Source organism: Artemia sp. Qi Xiang Cuo, chromosome 6, assembly GCF_049724085.1.
Source record: "Artemia sp. Qi Xiang Cuo chromosome 6, ASM4972408v1, whole genome shotgun sequence".
NCBI classification, from domain to species: domain Eukaryota; kingdom Metazoa; phylum Arthropoda; class Branchiopoda; order Anostraca; family Artemiidae; genus Artemia; species Artemia sp. Qi Xiang Cuo.
The window spans coordinates 11,822,865-11,845,771 of record NC_142799.1 but is presented as its reverse complement, the minus strand read 5'-3'; the positions used below and the strand labels follow the sequence as shown (position 1 = coordinate 11,845,771).

At 34.7% G+C, this 22,907-nt stretch overlaps 1 protein-coding gene across 2 annotated transcripts in view; it reads right to left on the bottom strand.

Annotated features, from left to right (window-relative positions):
* The window catches only part of LOC148950868 (ADP-ribose pyrophosphatase), a 31,786-nt gene extending 10,627 nt beyond the window's left edge, over positions 1-21,159 (bottom strand). Inside the window, exons 1-4 of one of the 2 annotated variants that reach the window (XM_089090059.1) lie at positions 21,027-21,159; positions 9,769-9,890; positions 6,138-6,233; positions 1,141-1,339 (exon numbers count right to left, since the gene is read on the bottom strand). In XM_089090059.1, the coding sequence (XP_088946185.1) occupies positions 1,141-1,339; positions 6,138-6,233; positions 9,769-9,890; positions 21,027-21,092 (483 nt within the window). In that variant the 5' untranslated portion in view covers positions 21,093-21,159. The remainder of the gene's footprint in view (positions 1-1,140; positions 1,340-6,137; positions 6,234-9,768; positions 9,891-21,026) is intronic. The other variant, XM_089090060.1, reaches the window with a different exon arrangement.
* Between the last annotated feature and the right edge of the window lie 1,748 nt (positions 21,160-22,907).

Sequence of the window (22,907 nt, the reverse complement as noted above, 5' to 3'; positions counted from 1 at the left end):
ATACAGTAATTGAAAGTAAATGGTATGCGTTAGAATTTAAATGTCAAAATCTAAGCCTACCCAATGCCAATTTCATCGGCATTTTTTAGACATATTCCTGGATATTGCTCTTGAAAGTGGGTCGTCTGCTCGAGACTCTAAGCGGGCATGTCTCTTCAAAAACCAATACAGAAGTATTTGACTCCCGCCGAGATTCATAGTTACTCCTCCCGTTTACCCGCACCGTAAACTCAAACAGTATGAAAAATATAGGTTGCCCCGTTCGCCTTCGAATCCAGGGGACTTGTCGGTCATGTGTCAATCCTAAAACTCGGTCCTCTGCCTGAGAGTTTGGCTCTCAAGTTTTTATTCACTTCCACCAAATTGATTTTAATTCAGAAAAATTTAACATTGATTTACGGAGGAGTCTCGAGCTGTATATATATATATATATATATATATATATATATATATATATATATATATATATATATATATATATATATATATATATATATATATATATATATATATATATATATATATATATATATATATATATATATATATATATATATATATATATATATATATATATATATATATATATATATATATATATATATATATATATATATATATATATATATATATATATATATATATATATATATATATATATATATATATATATATATATATATATATATATATATATATATATATATATATATATATATATATATATATATATATATATATATATATATATATATCTATCTATCTATCACTATCTATCTATCTATCTATCTATCTATCTATCTATCTACTATCTATATATATATATATATATATATATATATATATATATATATCACACTCTCTATATATATACACAGACACACCCCCCCCCCCGGAAGACACATATATATACACATATATATGTGTGTATATATATATATATATATATATATATATATATATATATATATATATATATATATATATATATATATATATATATATATATATATATATATATATATATATATATATATATATATATATATATATATATATATATATATATATATATATATATATTCTGCATAATTCCATTTTTAGAGCAAGATTAAGTTTATGTCAAAATAAACAACTTACACCAGGTAGAGCCCATTCACCAGTATCCCCTCTTTGTATAGCGACAAACTGAAGTACTCTTTTCCTTGTAGTTTCATCCATTTCAATATCACCGCCATCTGTGCGTGCCCATCTAGTAACAACAGGATCTGCAGCATGGTTCGGACCCCATTTTCCTAGGACACCACGGCCTTGTATGCCAGTCCTACCAATCGGATTTCTATTGAAAAAAAAATCAGTTAATAAATCTGAGTCTGATTCCCTCACAAGAAAATATGGACATGACTGATATTTCAGTTGTCAGAACATGAGACCTTGTTTAACTGGAATTACAGATATAAAATCAACATTTAAAAAAAAGCTTTTACAAGTGTGGAATTTTTACCATGAGCTTACTGTATCACATAAACAACTTTTTGAATAATATAAGAATAAATAAAATTTCTAGCAGTTTAGCTAGGGTTCTAACTAGTGTTGGGCAATATTAGGTATCGATATGTCGCACCAAATATCAATATCGAATATTGAAAGGCAAATATCGATATCGAAAACAATATTATTTCGGCTTTTTCTGGCATCTACTGGTGAACATCCAGCAGACAAGATCCAATATAGAAAATTGCTTCCCAGATCCCAAGAAGAAGAAGAACGATGTATTCAATCCATTGACTCATATATGCTGATACACAGTATGCACAGTATACACTGTAATGCTGATTCACTGTATCCATAAGTTGGCATAACCTCTATTCAAACTACATTTAGTGAGGGTGGACTTTCAAATGTTGTTGAGAACCTCTGAAAGGCTTGGCTAGATAAAATACCTTCTAGGCTTATAGACCTTGTTCAGATTACCATCGTCACGATTGCCACATACCTCTATCTACGTTTCAAGAAATTATATATTACCCCTGACGATCTTCTCCAAATTGAGAGTAAAATAGCAAGAGACATGGATTTGGCCTTACTGGATTCTGTATCAACAGATGCAAGTACTATGACAATCCCTGTGATTCAACTGTTACCAAATCAAGCCAGTTTGTGGGTATCACAAAACGAAGTTGCAGCAGTCAATGCAGGGCAAGCATCCGTCAGCAGCTGCATCTATCACGGCTTTCCAGATTTTCAGTAAAGAGTCTTTAGTTCCAAGAAAATCTTATCGACTCAACTTGTGGAAGTCTTGTAATATGGGTCTCAAAAATACCTATACGGTGTTGTCATAAAATTAATTTCCATGCATCAGAGATCTTTACTATAAGGGTTTCTAGATTTCATCTGCAAAACTGTAAAGTTTCATAATTTTCAAAGGAAAAAATTACGGATGCGTTTTTACCGTTCTTTTTTTTTTTTTTTTTTTTTTTTTTTTTCAGGGTGATCGTATTGAACCAATGTTCATATAAATTAGGGAAGGGCTTACTAGAATAGAAATTGCATTTCTAGTTCCCAATTTTGTGACCAATACGATTGGAGGGCAACTAGATTCCTTACCCCCTCCCACACTCTTTTTGTACCAAGTCATACGATCAAAATTTTGAGATAGCATTTTGATCAGCAGAGTTTTAAGATCAAGTAATCATACCTCTGGGGCTGATTAGGCCCTGCAAGTCCCGGGGAAAGGGTTATAAGTTATGAAATTTGTCTAGTGTTTACATATATTATTTTTTATTGGGAAGCAAACAGAAATTCTTTAGGGAGGGTGAATTTTCCGGAAGAAATTTTATGCTGGGGGGGGGGGGGATTTTCCAAGAGGAGACTTTTCCGTAGGGAGGGAAGTTTCCGGGGGGGGGGGTGGACTTTTCAAGGGTAACTATACACGGTGGAATTTACCAGAATTTCTTATACGAATTCTTTTATTTGACTTACTTCCTCTTTGACAATTCAAGAAAAGCAGATCTTCTTTTCAAACGACAGTAGGCTCAAAATAATTTTCCAGGCAGAATTTTCCGCAAGAATTTTTCTCGGGAGAATTTTCAGCAGGGATAAGATTTTCTGGGGGAAGGGGTATCTTACGTGGGAAGAAATTTACAAGGAGGAACTTTCTTGGGAGGGTGAATTTTCATGGGGATAAAAAGTGGATTTTCCGGTATTATTTAAAAAACGATCAGAAACTATATAAAAAACTAAGTTTTTCAACTAAAAGTTAAGAGCAACACTAAAACTTAAGGCGAACAGAAACTATCCCGTATATGAGGGGGATCCTCCTCCTCAATATCTCACTCTTTTACAATAATTTTGACTTTTTGTCTCAATTATTCAACAACATTCCCTGAAACACGAGAACCGTTTAATTAGAGTAAGGAGATTTATAAATTACAAAAAGAAACTTTGGCGTGAAGAACGAGGTATTGAGGTGGAGTTATCTCCCTCACATACGAAACAATTTCTGTTCTTTTAAATTTTAATGTCGCTCCTAAATTTCAGTTGAAAAAAAAACATATTTTTATTTTTTAGTCACTGAAAAGCAGAACCAATTTTGAGGGAAAAATATTGACATGTTGCTGATTTTGACTAGCCAAAAATATACATTAGCTTATTTTCTTTGTCTTAATGCCGAGTAATTCCAAATCAGGGTTTTTGTGATATTCATTCATGTAATGTTTTTTTTTGTACTTTATTCAATATTTGGAAAAAATTGTGCAAAAAACTCTCTAATTACAATTTTTGTTTTTGAATTTTGGCAAAACCTAGAGTTAATCTGAGCCAAAAACTGATAAGAAATATCGAAATTGATATATCAAATTATCGAATATCGAAAGTAAAATTTCTATATATCATTTAATCAAATTATCGCCCAATACTAGTTCTAACCCTTTCCAAACCCCATCTTTCAAGAAAAATTCAAAATCTATTTGTATTTTTACGCAAAGTTTATTCCACTAAAAATTGCACCATGTAGACCCATTTATATCTTTTTTCTATTACTTTTCTCTTCTTATTTAAGTTCTGAAAGAGGGCTGAAAGCAAATGCGGAAAATCCACTGTTGGTTTTACTATGACGATATTCTCCAACGCATGGTGCACTGACCCCCAGGGATACGTGATGTTTGATGAGAGTACGTGCTGCACAGAAATTTGGTGGGGATATGCATCAGCACCATGTAAGGAACAGGCTATTGGGCGAGGCAAGGGGTTTCAGATTAACCGAACTGTAACGATCTGTCATCTCAGCACAAACAATTACATCCCCCCCATTGAACCAATTACATGTTACATAATATAGCTTTTATTTATATTTTATTTATATTACTGCACATCCATTATTACTGCACATCCATTATTACTACACATCCATTTTTCCCGAGGAGCACTCTCTATTCTGAAAACTATTGAAAGGGGTGTACATATGTCAAAAGTTCGGGAAACACTACCAAGTGATACGGCCTTGAGTTTTTATTTTAAAATCATTGCATCGCTGACTAATTTTTGCCAATTGGTTACTTTTCAGCTTGTTCCGATATGCTTACCAATTTTGTTACATTTTCTACTTTAGAGGTAAAACTACACTGCTTTACAGAGGTACTAATACACATCTTTGCGACAGTACTTCGTGAGCTAAAAACTCAGTTTGAAGTAACAGTTCCTTTTCTTCAGGTCTTTGAATAAAATAGATTCTTACACTTCAACCATTAAACTGCATCTAATATACCATCTGTCAAATAAGTGAATGTTAGCTTACTACTGCTTTGATTGATAACGCATAAACCCATAGATCCTCTTAAAATAGGCGAGCCCCACAAGTATATAAATTAATCTATGGTTTTTTGCCACTGTATAATACTTACTTTTACAAATTCATCATATTTCCGTGTTCACACAAAATTCACATAACTAATTAATAAAGAACTCTTGTTACTTAACTTGATTCATAGACTATACATTTACTATATCTTTACGGTAAACTATACCGTATACAATACCTTTCCCCAGTGATTCCTGGGAAAAGCAGATTCTTGAAACAAGATTTACAATCATCAGTAGAAGAAATAAGTTTAGAAACTGGGATATGGAGCTACATGGCCAAATCGCAAATTGTCGAACGAAAAAATCTATAAGCCAAGCCAACGACCCGACGAAATTCAAAATCTCAATCCGTAGTTTTTTCGAACCTTGTTTTCGAGTTCATAATCCAGTTTATCATTGGAACGGAAAGTTAATAATCTAGGTTAGGATTTTACAATCGCGTTCGTCAGAGGAAAAGGCCTAAAGCGTCCCGTAGTTTTATTATTTGTTTTGAAAGAGTCCAATTTCAGGGGAAAAAAACTTCAATAATTAGATGGTATTACATTAGATCCATGGCATATTGCTTTTTATTTTGGTTAATATTTAGTCAAAGTTAATTATAAAAAAATGTATTTTATTTCCGTTATCTCAAGTAATTCTACTTTATTGAGTAGGGCTTTTCCAAGTTTTTTTTTGAGGAAAAATTAAAATGGTGCAACAGCCAACGTAATTTGTTTCCAATAAACAGTTTATCCTACTTCATTTCCTGTCAATAGAATATATATCCTTGTTTTACGGTGTGGGTGTAATTCAACCCCTTGCAACCAAACCCCATTTAACCTAACCTGTATAAAGGGTTAAATTCAATTGGGGTTGAGTTCAATGATGATTGAGCTACAGGGAATCTTCTTTGATGAGCGATTATCGACTATCGTGTTAATTAGTTTAAACCAAATAGAAAAAGAAAAGCTGCTTTCCTAAATTTCGTCGTAACAACTGTGCTTTAGTTTTATTTGTGTACGTCAGTTTAATTTTTTCATGAGCCAATCATATCATTCCTTAAGCGTATGCCAGAAAAGGAAACAAATAATCCCGCCTTTTAAAAATCTGATTGGTTACTGTTTGAAATTTAAAGCCAGCGAAAAGAACAAAGAGCTAAATTCCACCTGATTTCTGCTCTGTATCTTAAGCCAATAAAAAGAACCGCAAGAATCTGATTCATAATGTTTTTTACGAATAAAATCTCTGTTTCTCAGTGGTTTAATGGTCTATAGAAGTGTAAGAATAATAATATTTACAATGGGCGGCCGCTCATAACCTGATAATGCCCAACAAAGCTTCGGCGGTCCACATTTCCATCCTTCTCATTCCACCGCGGTGTAAAAGACTTATCACTGTAAGTAAAGAAAACAAAGTCATTAGTTTTCAAAATACATATTTTTAGTTGTCGTTTCCATAAATTGCAATATGTAATTGAAAGTAGTAGATTATGCTGGAACAAGTCCGAAAGAAATGAATACAAACATTAATAATTAAGCAACAATTAGGTAGCAGCCAAAACATAAAACTTTATACAGGGCAGAATAGAGAAAACCATTTGCTGGTCAATGGGTGTTGATTCTCTCAGAAAACAGTAAATTTTTCCAAGCGATGAAGATTAAGCAACGTTACTATTTGCATTTCAGATAATATCTCTGATATTAAGAAATCCTCTAAAGGCTTTCTAAGGACAATCATAAGCCTTTCATACAGAAAGGCTTCTGAAGTCAGGTAAAAAATACTACTACTAGTAACAACTCACCGCAGCACCAAGCCGCCTGAGGGAAACATAGCTACGCAAGCTCCTCCTCCATCCTAATCTATTCAAAACCTCCTTCTTTATTCTCCCAGAAAGTTGATATTTCCCTTAAATCTTTCTTTACGACATCCTCGATTGCTTTGAATACTTTTCTGAACATTAATGTCAACAGAACATTTTTATCGATTCATAAACAAGAAGCTTTTAGTTATTTTCGTTAAAATTTTACCGGCTGAAGCCTGCATTAAAGTAGGTGACTAATACGTGCGTCTTGATTAATGAACATAGTCTTGTTCTATAAGATTTAAAATATAATTGTTTTGATGAGTGTTGATGAGTGTAAGGGGAATTTGCGAAAGGTTTGAACTGTAGTTAATGAAGCTCTTTCCCGCAAGAAACTCAAACAGTCCCCCCCTTGTCGCTACAGGAAAGCTGATGGATCTTTCGTGGACAAAAATTCTTCAGCACGAACCGCCAATTCTTATTTTACTTCACTTTCTTCAGTTCCTAATCCACCCTACAGCAGAGTAAGTAGTTTTCCCTTAGTAGAAAAGTCATTTTTCCTTTTTCCATGCAGTGATACTGAAATTTCTAACATTATTTCTAAGCTTTCATGTAGCCGTTCAGTTGATGGTTTTGGTTTGAGCTGTAATGTTCTTAAAAAAATTGGTCAGTTTGTTTCTAACCCCATCTCACACATAACTAACCTCTCTCTTTCTTCTGGTGTTTTTCCTCATTTATTTAAGGTTGCTGATGTTGTACCTTTGTTTAATAAAGATGATTCATATATAATTACAAACTATAGGCATGTTTCTTTCCTTCGTGTAATCTCTATGGTTGATGAAAAAGTGGTGTATTGTACACTCTCTTCATTTGTATTTAGTACTAATACTACTGCAGGTAATTCTCTCATAACTAACCATCAGTAGGGCTTTCGTCCCAGTTTTTCTACCTTGCATGCACTTTCAGATGCAACAGAGTTTTTGTGTGTTAACCTAGACAAGGGCTTGTGTGTTTTGGGTCTATTTCTTGACTTTTCAAAGGCATCTGATATGGTCGTCCACTCTGTTCTTTTGTCTTAATTATCTTCATTTGGAGTGCATGGAGCCCCACTTGAATGGTTTAGGTCTTACCTCTCAGGGAGATCTCAGTGTGTTTCGGTTAATGGTACTTCTTCCTCTTCCTTGTCTATTGTGAAAGGCGTCCCACAGGGCTCTGTGCTTGGACCACTTTTGTTTTTAATTTATATTAATGATCTTGTTGATGGTCTTCATCCCCTTGTGCACCCTTTTCATTTTGCTGATGACAGTAACGTTTTCATTGCTGCAGTGGACCTGCCATCTGCCACTTCCCTAGCTCAAGGTCTTCTTGATAAAGTAAATGATTGGTGCTTGTCAAATGGTATGACTCTCAACAGCCAAAAAAGTGCCATTGTACACTTTAGAACCCATTATCGTATGAGAGACGCAAAGGAACCAACCATCCTGACTTATGGGAATGATATTATACCGCAAGCTACTATAATGAAATTTCTTGGTGTGTATCTTGACTGTTTTCTTTCTTTTAAACCCCATATAACTCATACCCGCTCCCTTGTCCTCCGCCAATCTTCAATGTTACACAGGATTAACTCATTTCTTCCCCCAGATGCTATGCTTTCTCTTTATTATGCTTTTATTTTCCCTTACCTTTCTTATTGCTGTTCTGTCTGGGGTAGTACTAATAAATCTCTTCTCTGCTCACTTCAAAGAGCCAAAAATAGGGCAGTGAAGGCTACTTTTCTTCTACCTCGGTTTTACCCTTCCTCTGATCTTTATAATGATACTGGAATAGCTCCGCTGGATCGAATTGTGGGTAAAGTTACCTTTATTTAGCACATTCTGCTTTTCTAGGTACACTTCCACCATCTCTGCAGCAGTTTTTCTTTCTGTCAGGCTCAGGTAGATACTCTTCTTTTTTACGTAGCTCTTATCGCAGGTTCGTTCTACCTAAGCGATCATCGACAGCAGGTCAGAGGTCTCCTATTTATCAATCTATTTTACTATGGAACTCCATCCCTCCTGATGTCCCTCTATCTCTTTCTGCAAAGGCAGTTTCTCACTGGGTATTTCCAGTATAGTATTTACCCCTTTTTTTTTTGCATTCCATCCAAATTTATGTCTTTTTTTTCATTCAATATATTTTTCTTATTATATATATATATATATATATATATATATATATATATATATATATATATATATATATATATATATATATATATATATATATATATATATATATATATATATATATATATATATATATATATTTAATCTTTGTTTTCAATCTCTTTTCTTCGTTTATATATTTTTTTTTCAGTTATTTGTGTGATTTACTGTTCATTCTCTTATTTTAATAAATTTCTCTTGATCCTGTTTTTTTTGTTTTTTTTTTTTTTTTTTTTTTTTTTTTTTAATGTGCTTTATAACATTGTCTTATTTTGTTTTTTTGGCCCTTTACAAGCTGAGCTTCTTGGGCGTGTATAAACTTTAAGTTTGTAATTGTTTTGTCTTTAGTATTAATAAATTGATTGATTGATTGATTGATTGAAAGAGACACATTATCCTACTGCTCAAGAAACGCTTATAGCCCACAGCAAGACCGAAAGAACGAAACCGTTAAAGTCAGAAAATCTCCTCACTCCCTCTTCTGTTCAAGGTCCTTGTAAATGACAGAAAATGTGTAAAATATTACAGAAAACAGTACATTCGGAAATTATTATAGTCTACTTTGCTTTCTGACAGAAAAGAAGATGAAAGTTGTACACCTGCTACACAAAAAACATGTACTTGGGTAATAGTTGGAATTTTTGCGGTTTATTAGACGGGTGAAATACCTTGCTTCCCAGGTATTGCTAGATATACATCCTGATCAGCGACGACTCTGGGCTATAATCTAAAGTATAGGTGTCTATAACAGTTTTAAGCTATGAGCTAAACCAACTTTTCACTCGAATCCGAACCAAAGAGAGAGACAAATATTTGGTTATAAGAAGGCGTTTTTCTTTTATAGGGTGATGTTGAATCCAGCAGTCTAGAGGTAAGTTTGTATCTTGTCAGAATCTCCTACTTATGAAGTGAAAAGCTTACCGACTGTCTTTGTCGGCCCAAGGTTTATTAAAGATATATTCTGAAGTGTAATCAGGCGGATTGTAATCCTTCAATGGGTTTTCCCATGAAATCTGATCAGGCTCTAAATGGTATCGTTGGACCTATAAAAAGAATGAAAATTAATATGTTGAATAGTCTATTGCCAAAATAATAAAGACTCAAAAGGAACAAACGGAGTAATTCAAATCGTGTAATTTACCCAAAAATTAGAATAAACAGGTCCTAAAACCGTCTAAAGAATAACCTCTTAATGTGAGGAATATCAGTCTGCCATTTTACGTTGTGCTGAAATCAGAATCATACAAAAATTCTTAGTCGGCATGATAGGAAGGCAGGCACGTCTATTGGCAGGGGGGGGGGGCAATTACACCATCCCTCTAAATATCTTTGCCCTCCCTCCTGCATTTAAGAAAATCCACCTTATTTGGAATTGTCATTGAAAAATACCTTTTTTGTTACTTTCATTGAAAAAATCGACAAACCTCCTAGAGCTTCGCGAATTGTTGCTACTGTTAGAAGCGCCAAATAAGGGCCATGGGGCACAATTCCCCTTCTGTCAAATTGGTACAAACAGACATGATGAGTGTCTGTCAGCTCTTGAGCTTTCAGAGATTTTTTTAGGTTGTAGTCCTAAATGACTAAATGTTAATACATTCTAAGACCACACTGGCTGTACATGACAAATATAAATTCAGAGAGGAAAAATTCCTTTTAATTTTATTTTTCCTTTTGTTATTTTCTTTCCTCTCTGAATTTCATTTGACCAAATGTTTCACATGAAAAACGAATCGTATTAGTCTATAATTTAGATTTGAAAGAAACTCCGCCAAGTCGTCCTCAATGCTAAACAAAAAAGAAAGAAAAGAAAAAAGAAACCAACGAAAATCGAACCTTTCGAAGTTCGCTTTCCAAAGACAGCACAATAGACAAATAAAAACCAGATTATAATTAATAAAAAAGAAATTTACCAGCAATATTGAGCAATAGTCCATTGTTTTGCGATAACCTTAGCTATTGTATACATTCGTACATCATTTGAAGTGCAAACAGGGTTCTCAAGTTAGACCGGGCGAAAATATTGATTGAGTCCTTCAAAATTAAATTGTTATAAATTGGGCTTAATGAAATACCTACAGTGTCTCTATTTATTGCTGAATTTTGGTTTATGTATATTTTTTTTTTATCTCAATTACCTCTTTAAAAGATTGTGGTAGGCCATTTACAGTAGATATTAAGGTTGCCTCGTCACTTTACCATACATCCCAAAACTAAGCGATAAACTTTGAAAAATTTAAAAAAAAACATAATCTCTGTGTTTCTTTCAAAACCGAACAAAAAGTTCAACATTTTTTCGACTCAGGAAAATATAAAACTGACTCTGTACTGGGTGGCAGTGGTGTCTACAGAATCCCGTGTTCATGTGGGAAATTTTACATTGGTAGGACACAACTGGGTGAACGTTTGCATAAACACAAAATTTCAATAGATAAGTCCCTGAGATTTGAAAAAAAACGACAACTTTGATTCGGCATTAGCCCTGAATATTTTTGAAAATCCGACACTTTTGGTTCTTTTTTACTTCGAAAGGTTCGATTTTCGTTGGTTTCTTTTTTTTTTTTATTTTTCTTTTGTTTAGCACTGAGGACGACTTGACGGGGTCCGTGTCGAAATATTTGCTTGTTTCTTCGTCTTCATGGTTCGTTACTGGCTGAAAAAATCCTCGTTTTTTCACCTTTTTTTTTAATTTTATTTTTCCTTTTGTTATTTTCTTTCCTCTCTGAATTTCATTTGACCAAATGTTTCACATGAAAAACGAATCGTATTAGTCTATAATTTAGATTTGAAAGAAACTTAGTTTTACAGATAGTATCCAACGCAATAGAAATGAAACTTCAGCTCAACAAGAAGCTTCCAACCCTACCACTGTGCCGAAAGAATTTATTTATGACCCCTTGTAAACATAAAAAAACAAACGGAGTATAATATAAAAAGAGAAAGGCAGAAAATGACAGATAAAACACACAAAAAAAATACAATAAAGACACGCTACACAAACACACAGACAGACACTACAATAACACAATGTGGTAAATGATAAATAAAACAATAACAGAATTTCTGACATGATACAGGCATAAAAATCACACAAAAAACGATACAATTACTGTTTCAATAAAGAACACAACCAGTATTTGTTGATTTGGTTATTGTTTGCTTCAATGCATACGACTGGCAGCATTAATATCTATAATGCCGTTACCCTAGTGGCTACAACTACAACTGCTTCTACCACTGCAGTTTCAAACTAACTACACCAACAATTATTCGGACCAAAGGACAGAAGAGAAACCTTACTCCTTTCAAGACTGCTACTAACAAACTGCGTCTCGCCTGAAACCCCTACTACTTCTACCACCAGTACCCCAACCACGACATTCCCAATACGGTTGTTCCTACAACAAGTATTCCTTTCAAGACTATTCCTAAGACAACTACTTCTGGGAAAGTTACTTTTTCTACGACCAAACCTACCAGATCAACTTTCACGACGACTACTAGCTCATTTTAAAATATGTCAAGTAGATACTAGTAATAACAAGAGTTATAAGCCGAAGATATTATTGATACTTGCAGAATCTGCTTAAAGCAAAAAAAAACTATATTCAGATAAAAAAAAAACAAATTCCAAGAAAAGAAAAGAGCAAATTAAAACTGAAAACGGCCAGAAACTACCTTACATCAAATGTGAAAGTTAAACAGAACTGAAATAACAATGAATAAATAGATCTCCGGTGAAAAGTCCCATGGCATGTTGCAGCAACCGTGCTCCACGGGTCACAGCATGGGTCATAACTATATCTCCCGAGCAATAAATATGTATGCTACCATATCACGTTTGCAGATACATCGAGATTACTGTAACTTAGTGTTTGTAGGGTCAACGTGTAACTTGACACTTGACGTGTATGCTCAAGTGTGGCAGCAATTGTGACAAATGGGTCACAATTGCGGAGCAACACATAATACCACGTATTTCCCCTATCACGTTTGCCGACGCCTTATGATTATTGTAAGTTTTATTTGTAAGGTCAATGTATAATTGAAACATTTGAAACAAGTTCTGTGTGTAAAAAATAATAAACAAACTTTGTAACGATATTCTATTTGTTTTTACCTGTATTAAGACTGTGTACTATTTACCCCAGTTAATAAACATCCGTGAAAGGGTTCATAGTGTAAACTTTTATATTTTAGTGTGTGGCTCATTTCAGATATAGAAGATTGCATGTCTTCTTGTTTATTTTTCATAGCAATAAACATTAAAATATAATAAACATCAAAATCGAAAATTTTCAAAAAAGCAAATAAAATTGGAACCTCTGTTTTGAAATCAGGATTTACGGCATATTTCCTAAAGTTTATGAGATTTTTCTTAGGTTCTTGAAGGGATAATATGATATTCCACCAGTATGAAAAGTTATTTGATTTCTAAAAAGTTTCGCGTCGAAGCTAAGATTTCTTATTTTGGCAAAATGTAGAAAATTTGCACATTCAAAACTTCAAAATGGAACAAGTCTTTGAAGGAATTTTAGTTTTGGAAAACCACTGTCAGCCCAAATCAAAGATCAATATCTGGGCTGAGGAAAAAATTTTACCTTCTCTAGAAGAAAAAGTTGCATTTAGGATATAAAAAAATTGATGTTTCAAGACAAAATTTAGAAATATTTTCTAAGGGAACGAAGTTTTTTTGTATATGGGTTACGTACTTTTCATAGAATTATTTGATTGAAATACAAGAGGCACCACATCAAAGATTTCAGAAAACAACCAAAAACCTAGAATTTGGCATTCGAAACACACTTTTACAAATTATTTCAAAGAAATCTATGAACGACACGAAATTTTGTTATCCGGTTCTCGGAGAGATAATTTAATGTTCTGCAGGAGTACGACATAAGATAGTTCTGAAAATGTTTATATTTTTGTTTTGGCACCATACATAAAATGTGAAAAAAACAGTTTTCATTTTTTTTTTCTCGGAAATGAAGTGAAATATGGCAAATTTTACTAGAACATTTCTGCCCCATTTAACAAATTTCCATACCCAGGAAAATTTTTGAGTTTGGATAACTTACCACTTCAGAGATACAGATCGCTGATTACAAGAGAAAAAGGTAGCAAAAGCAGCAGTGTTGCTCTGCAACACGATGAGTATGAGCTGAAGAGCATTGATTAGTCAATTAATTTTCTATACATTTGGGCGGAAACAAGGAAGAAAATAAAATAACTAAAGGAAAGGAAGAAATCTGACATTTAGTGCTATATCATAGGCAGCGCAATAGCGCTGCCTAAGTAAAGAACAATGTTGGCACAATGCAGTATTATTATTTTTTTTTTTAGACCAGGGCACTTCGTATCGAAGGAGTTGTCGTAGAAACTTTGAAAAGGGATCATTCGATTGGAAATTGGAAGGACTTGTTTCCTTTTTAGTCAAAAGTGACTGGAGGAAAAGTAACACCCCTCCCACGCGCACCATTTCCCCAAACACATTCAATCAGTTTTGAGATAGCCATTTTTTTCAACGTAGTTGAAAGTTCTGGGAATTAGGTCTTTGAGGATGACAACTCCCCACAGCCCTCAGGGTAAGGGTTGTAAGTTATGCCCAGGGGGCATACAAGCTTTTTATAGAAAGCTTTGTCGTAGAAACTTCAAAAAGGGACTCATTCAGTTGGAAATTGAAAGGGCTAGTGCCCTTTTTAATAGTTTACAGTGATTGGAGAGCAACTAACCCCCCTCTGACGCCCCCCCCCCATTTCCCCGGACACATCCAATCGAAATATTGAGATAGCCATTTCGTTCAACGTAGTTGAAAGGTCCGGAAAATATGTCTTTGGGGATGAGAAACCCCCCCACAGCCCCTAGAGAAAAGGTTGTAAGTTATGCCCTGGGGGCATATAAGGTTTAATAGAAAGTGTTGTTGTAGAAAATTCAAAAAGGGCTCATTCAATTGTGAATTGAGAGGGCTAGTGCCTTTATTAATAGTCAAAAGCCATCGAAGGCAAATTCCCCCCTTCCCCCACGCCCATCATTTCCCCAAATACTTCCGATCAACATTTTGATATAGTCATTTAGTTGAACGTAGTTGAAGGGTCCGGATATTATGTCTTCGAGCATGTCAACCCCCCACAGCTCTCAGGGTTAAGATTGAAAGTTATGTCATGGGGACATATAGGGGTTTTACAGGAAGCGTTGTCGTAAAAATTTCAAAAAAGGCTCATTCGATTGGAAATTGAGAGGGGTATTGCCCTTTTTAATAGTCGAAAGTAATCGGAGAAAGAATTAACCAGCCCCCCCCGCCCGTCATTTCCCTAGGCATTTCCGATCAACATTTTGATATGGCCATTTTGTTCAACATAATTCCAAGGTCTGGAAATTATGTCCTTGAGGATGACAACCCCACCCTCATAGCCCTCAGGAAAAGGGTTGTAAGTTATATCCTTGGAGCATATGAGGTTTTTATATAGTTTTGTCGGAAAAGCTTCAAAAAGAGCTCATTCGATTGGAAATGACCCCTCCCCCCCACGCCCATCATTTCCCCAAACACTTCTAATAAAAGGTTTGAGATAGCCATTTTGTTCAACGTATTTGAAAGAGTCTGGAAAACATGTTTTTGAGGATAAAAAATCCCCCAGCCCTCAGGGCAAGGGTTGTAAGTAACGCCCTGGGGGCATATAAGGTTTTTATAGAAAGAGTGGTCATGTAAACTTCGGAGGGGGCTCATTGGATTGGTAATCAAACGCTCTAGTGCTTTTTTTAAGATTCAAAGTGATTGGAGGGCAGCTACCCTCCCCCGCACATATTGTCCCGAAATGCATCTAATATAAGATAGCCATTAAATTCAAAATAATCTAAATATCATATAACAAGGCTTTTGGGGTTAGATCAAACCCCAGAGATTAGGGGCAAGGGTTGTAATTTATGCCCAGGGGGTATTTAAGGGTCTTATGGAAGGGATGGTTGTTTAACTTTAGAAGAGGCACATTTGGTTGAAAATTGGAAGTTCTAGTTCCTTTTTTAACGTCAAAAGTGAAGGACGGCATTTAGACCCCTCCCTAACCTACAACCCCTCTTTTCACCAAAAGCATCTGATTGAAATTATGAGATAAGAAATTAGTTCAAAATAGTCCAAAGAACATAAAATAATGTCTCTAGGGATTACACAACCCTCCAGCACCCTGGGGATAGTGTTGTAAGTAATTTTATGAGGGCATATAAGGTTTTTACTGAATGGGCAATCGTATAATTACCAGATGGGGCTTATTTGATTTGAAATTGGAAGTTATAGTGCCCTTTTTTAAGAGTCAAAGTCATTTGAGAGCAAACAGCCCCCCCCCCCCACGGTTATCATTTGCCTTAAAACCTTCAATAAAATTTGGAGATAACAATTTTATTCATCGTAGTTGAAGGTTTCGGTAATTATATCTGTGAGGAAGAGAGCCCCCCCCCCCTGTAGCTCTCATGGAAAAGGATATAAGTTTTGCCCTAGGGTCATATAAGGTTCTTATAAAAAGGGTGGCCATATACGCTTTGGAGGGGACTCATCCAATAGATATTTTGAGACAATCCTTTTATTCAAAATAGTCCAAATATCATATAAAAAGGCTTTTGAGGTTGATCAAAACCACCAGAGCCTGACGATGAGGGTTGTAAGTTATGCCCCTGGGGCATTTAAGGTTTTTATGAAAGGGATGGTTGTATAAGCTTTAGAGATGGCTCATTTGATTGAAATTGGAAGTTTTACTTCCCTTTTAAGAGTCAATAGTAATGGAAGTCAAGTAGCACCTTATATTTTTTTCAGTAAAGTGCAAATTTTGTTCTGGCCTTGGGAAGGCATAGGGGTTTTGCACCCAGCTTATCTTAATTTCTCCTCATTTTGAGTTTAATTCGGTTATTTATTGTAATTTCTATTTATGTTGGGTTTCATTTATTTATTGATGCTGATTTTTGGTAGTTTCACGCTACGTAGATTGTTTGATTTTATTGTTGCTCATTTTTTGTTTAATGGAGTCCTTTTCTTTGAAAAACTTATTTTGTGGAAAAAGTTTTTTAAATTAATTTCTGTTCGTTTTATATTGACATAGTCTTTTCTGGGAAAAAGAAAATAATACTTTAAATCTTTTCTTTTGTTAATACTATATAGTTTGGCCTGCTATTTGTATGTTGAAAATTTTCGGCAATTTTCTAAACATACACCTTTTTAAATATCTTGACACAGATAATAGTGTTTAATTTAGTTATACCTCCGCTAGTTGACCTGAAATGGAAAACTTGATACCATTCGCAAAAAAATCTGTTTACTTTCTTTGGTAGCTTGGATACACTTAAGCTATTTTGATTTGGTTAAATTTCAAGAGCAGAAGTAGCCCCAAAAGTTTGAACATAATACCCTCAGTCGTTCTTGGGATACTGCTGAGATGCCTTAGATACTGCTGAGATGCTGAGATACTGCTGAAGAAGACCAGCGTCCAGCCAGCAACTCGCAAAGTTTCTACCTCAAGACCAGGTAGAATATCTTGTAAAAAAAAATTGGATTTGAGGAAGACTAAAATCTATTCTATAAATCATATGCAACAACTTTCTATGAAAATCTTGGATGCCCCCAGAGCATAACTTACAACCCTTGCAATGAGGGATCTGAGGGGATTTTCATCGTAAAATACTTAATTTCCAGAACTTTCAACTACATAGAACAAAAGATATGTCAAAATTTTGATTGGATGTTTTTGGGTAAATGGTGTACGTGAGAGGGGCGTTAGTCGCTATCCGATCACTTTCAACTATTAAAAAAGGCACTCGCCCTTTCAATTTCCAATTGAATGAGCCCTTTTGAAGTTTCTACGACAACGCTTTCAATAAAAAACTTTATATGCCCCCAGGGCATAACTTACAACCCTTGCACTGAGGGCTCTGAGGGGGTTATCATTCTAAAAGACAACATTTCTAGAATTTTCAACTACGTTGAATAATATGGATATCTCAAAATTTTAACTCGATGTGTTTGGGAAAATGGTGGGCATGAGAGGGGGTTAGTCGCTATCCAATGACTTTAACCTATTAAAAAAGGCACTAGCCCTTTCAATTTCCAATTGAATGAGCCCTCTTGAAGTTTCTACGAAAACTCTTTCAATAAAAACTTTATATGCCCCAAAGGCATAACTTACAACCCTTGCACTGAGGGATGTGGGAGGGAGGGGTTTTCATCCTTAAAGACCAAATTTCCAAAACTTTCAACTATGTTGAATAAAAAGGATATCTAAAAATTTTGATTGGATGTGTTTGGGGGAATGATGGGCGTGGGGGGGGGGGGGGAGGCTAGTTGCCATCCAATCACTTTCGACTATTAAAAAGGACACTAGCCCTTTGAATTTCTAATCGAATGAGCCTGTTTTGAAGTTTTTACGACAACGCCTTCTATAAAAACTTTATACGCCCCCAGGGCATAACTTAAAACCCTTGCCCTGAGGGCTCTGTTGGAGTGGCCTCCTAAAAAACATATTTTCTGTTTGAAAATCACCTACGCTGTATAACAGGGTTAAATAACTATTTGGATTGTTTGTTTTGTGGTGAATGAGGGGCATGGGGGGGGGGCTAGTTGCTATACAATCACTTCCGACAATTAAAAAAGGCTTTGGACAATTAAGTTTACAATTGAGTGAGCTTTTTTTTAAGTTTCTAAGACAATGCCTTCTATAAAAACCTTATATACCCCAAGGGCACAACTTAAAACCCTTGTCCTGAGGGTTGTGGGGGAGTGTCCTCCTCAAAAACATACTTTCTATCTGGAAATCAGCTACGCTGAACAAAATGGCTATCTCAAAATTTTGATTGGATGTGTTTGGGGAAATAATGGGCGTGGGAAGGGGGGGGGGGCCTATTTACCCTCTAATCACTTTCGGCTACTAAAAGGGCACTAGCTCTTTGAATTTCCAATCGAATGAGCATTTTTTGAAGTTTCTACGATAACTCCTTCTATAAAAACTTATATTCCCCCAGGGCATAACTTAAAACCCTTGTCCTGAGGGTTGTGGGGGAGTGTCCTCCTCAAACATATATTTTCTATCAGGAAATCAACTACGCTGAACAAAATGGCAATCTCAAAATTTTGATGGGATGTGTTTGGGGGAATAATGGGCGTGGGGGGAGGGGCTAGTTGCCCTCCGATCACTTTCGACTATTAAAAAGGGTACTAGCCCTTTGAATTTCCAATCGAATGAGGCTGTTTTGAAGTTTCTACGACAACGCCTTCTATAAAAACCTTATATGCCCCCAGGGCATAACTTAAAACTCTTGCCCTGAGGGTTGTGGGGGTGTGTCCTGCTCAAAAACATATTTTCTATCCGGAAATCAACTACGCTGAACAAAATGGCTATCTCAAAATTTTAATTGGATGTATTTGGGGGAATGATGGGCGTGGAGGGGGGACTAGTTACCCTTCAATCACTTTCGACTATTAAAAAGGGTACAAGCCCTTTGAATTTCCAGTCGAATGAGCCTGTTTTGAAGTTTCTACGACAACTCCTTCTATAAAAACATTATATGCCCGCATGGTAGAGCATACTCCCCCGGCCCCGGGGGGGGGTGGGGGAGTTTCCTTCTAAAAAACATATTTTCTATCTGGAAATCAACTAAGCAGAACAAAATGGCTCTCTCAAAATTATTGGCTGTGTTTGGGGGAATGATGGGCGTGGGAGGGGGGGGGGCTAGTTGCCTTCCAATCACTTTCTACTATTAACAAGGCATTAGCCCCTTGAATTTCCAATCGGATTAGCCGGTTTTGAAGTTTCTACGACAACGTCCTCTGTAATAACATTGTATGCCCCCAAGGAAGAACTTAAAATCCTTGCCTTGAGGGCTGTGGGGGAGTGTCCTTCTCAAAAACATATTTTCTATCTGGAAATCAACTAAGCTGAACAAAATGGCTATCTCAAAACTTTGATTGGATGTGTTTGGGGGAATGATGGGCGTGGGGGGCTACTTGCCCTCCAATCACTTTCGACTATTAAAAAGGCCACTAGCCACTCCAATTTTCAATCGAATGAGCCCTTTTCGTAGTTTCTACGACAACTCCTTCGATACAAAGTGCCCGGGTATGGAGAACCAAAAAAAAACACATTGCGCCCACAACGTTCTTTACTTAGGCAGCGCTAGCGCGCTGCCTATGATAAATGAGAATTTACTGGTTTTTCACTCGCAAATCCCAAATACATAACTAGACATGCAACATGGGCGTTCTAAAAGAAAAAAGGTTGAACCCAAGATGTTTCACATACGACTTCCAGTTTCCATAACCATTTACATTAAAGGATTTCCGAGCTTATTGATTGCAAACCAGGTGCTAATATTGCAAAAAAAAAGTGTGTGATCACCACAGTCTTGTCAGTCAACTGCTATCGTTATCTGGATGATGACAAATCGTGATCGAGTTAAACTAATTATTTTTTTTAAACCATTTTCATGGTTCAGCGTGTCAATACTGACGTAAATATGGCATTTCCCAATTGAAGCACCAGAATTTTGAAACAACCAAAAGAAAAATCTGAAAAAATTGCGGTTTTCTGAATCGACTTAATATTGGTCAAGCGAGCAATTTTTCTATTTTGATATCCTTTTTTTATTTTGAAATACTTCAAATTTAAATCTTATTTTCAAATTTAACATGTGAAATTATTCAGTTATAGTTACTTCAACCATTCCTATTATATTGAATTCATTATAATTGAAATATAGTTATTTTAAAATACATATTATACACTGTATTGAATTTTAAACAATAACTTCAATCCTACACTTGCTAGTACAAATTGTTACACAGTGTAACACTCACTAGCAAAACAAGCTGTTTTCATACTATACAAGATAAGAATAATTTAACAAAATTCATAAAACTGTAATTAAAAATTAACCGTTAGTATTAATATAGTTTCAATTCCATTTACTTTAGTAACCATACTAGTAATTTAATAATTGATGATTCGGTTATTGATTTATTACTGATGAAACTTGATGCTGTGCTGTCTGTCACTGTCTCATCAGATCAATTTAGAATCGTCCTTGAAAATAACCGATGTATTAATGCGGTATTGGCTTTCTTTACAGATCAAGAGATAAAAGTACTATAAATTTTATTTGCGAATTAAAACTGTGTAAGTTTTTCAGATATATTAAATTGTACTTACCTTGCTTCTTGGATAAAGTTGATTTACACACTTTTCATGGTTCATCTTTAACAATTTTTTGAACATCAGCCAAATATAAACACAAAAGGACACAAAAATGATTAGTTTGTAGTAAATGTAGATGACGTTGCTACTTTTTGACAGTTGCGATTACCCAGTCCATTCCTTCCTGTAATACAGATGCAACAATTAGATAAAATCAACATTTCCACCAACTCTGACAACTTATTATTCCCTGTAATATAATTATTTATTCCTTTGATTTTCATTCTTATCTTCTTTTTTCATTTTTCTATTTTTTCATGGTTTATACCCGATATATGCTCTAACTATTTTAGGTCTAAACAATATAATACCCTTGCATCCCACCAAAATGGAATGGAAGTTTTAGTTGTTGTTTTTTTTTTAGAGAAAGAAAGGAGAGAGAGAGGGAGAGATAGAGAGAGATACACAGCAAGATTGTACATGCGGATACAGAATAAAAGATTAAAAAAAAAATTGTTGAATAATAAAGACATATATAAAAAAAAATTTAGTGCTAAATATACTAGGTCTGGCTTCATTCAACATTAAGTCAACGCTTCACTCAAAGTTATTGTGTTCCAAAAAGTCACCTTAGGGGTCTCACTTCAAAAGTATGTGGACGTATCTAAAAACAAAGGGGTATCTTGAGTTTCTAACTTTCTATAGATTTAAAAAATTTTGATATTCACTAATCGGCTCATCATAGAAAAAATATAAACACTGAGCAGTTAAGTCTCAAAAATAAAATAAAATACATTTGAGCACTATTATCGAATCCTATTTTCACCTTCCAGTAGAATTTTGAAAATTTTTCTGAAACGAACTTTTATTTTTGAAACCATAATTCACAGCCTTCCAAAGTTTGTGACTAAAACTGATTCCCTTACTTTTAGTTAGCATTTTATATAACCAGTAAACGGCTGAGAGAAACGGGCGTAGATTGCTACGCGACAGGTGGCATTTACCCCTCGAAATATTGTTTCCCTCTGTCCAAGCCTAATTTTGCCCACATGTCTTTGTTTACCCTCTCCATATTTCAGGCATAAACAATTTTTATGATTGTGTTTGGAATTATGATTACATAGTTTATTACGTTATATAAAAACATGTACATAATATTCTATCTTATGTTGTTCTCTCTATAAAACACGAACTACCTACCATTCAATTTGGCCTGATTTAATCATTTACTCGATTTTTGGCAGTTCACCCCAGTATAGACTGTATAAAATCCTTCTACCCGCTCTACAATGTTTTTTGAGTTTACACCAGTCTTTCAGACGTGATGATATATAGTCTTCAAAAGTTTGGGACTAAACTTTAATCCCTTTCTTTAAATGACTGTAAGATCTACTCACGTAGATCATAGAATTATGTTAATTAAAAAAAAAACTTTTTCAATCCAACAAATTTTTCAAAGAAAAGTAAAGAACTATATTAAATCGAAAGGAGTAGAAATAAAGTCAAATAAATTTACAAGCGTAAAACTATCACAAATCACCATCAATACATTAGAAAAAACATAAAAAAACCTAAAACAAACAGATTAACAACAAATTACCACATACAGCGTGTTCAAATTTAATTTAACATCCCCCCAATATTCCTTGAAAATGACTCTTTAATACCCTTATTCTTAACAGAAGTATTACTTGCAGTAGTAGATGTAGTAGGGGCAGTATATACATACTGCATATCAGTATTTCACTGGCATTCATTGAGTGAACACCTCTCTGTGTACTTGGAGACTTGGACAGTTACCTTTGAGAAAAACCGGTTTTGGTAATATTGACTATTTCATCTGAATAGGATTACTATATATTACAGTGTAATTGGATCGGACAAAGTTCATTATAA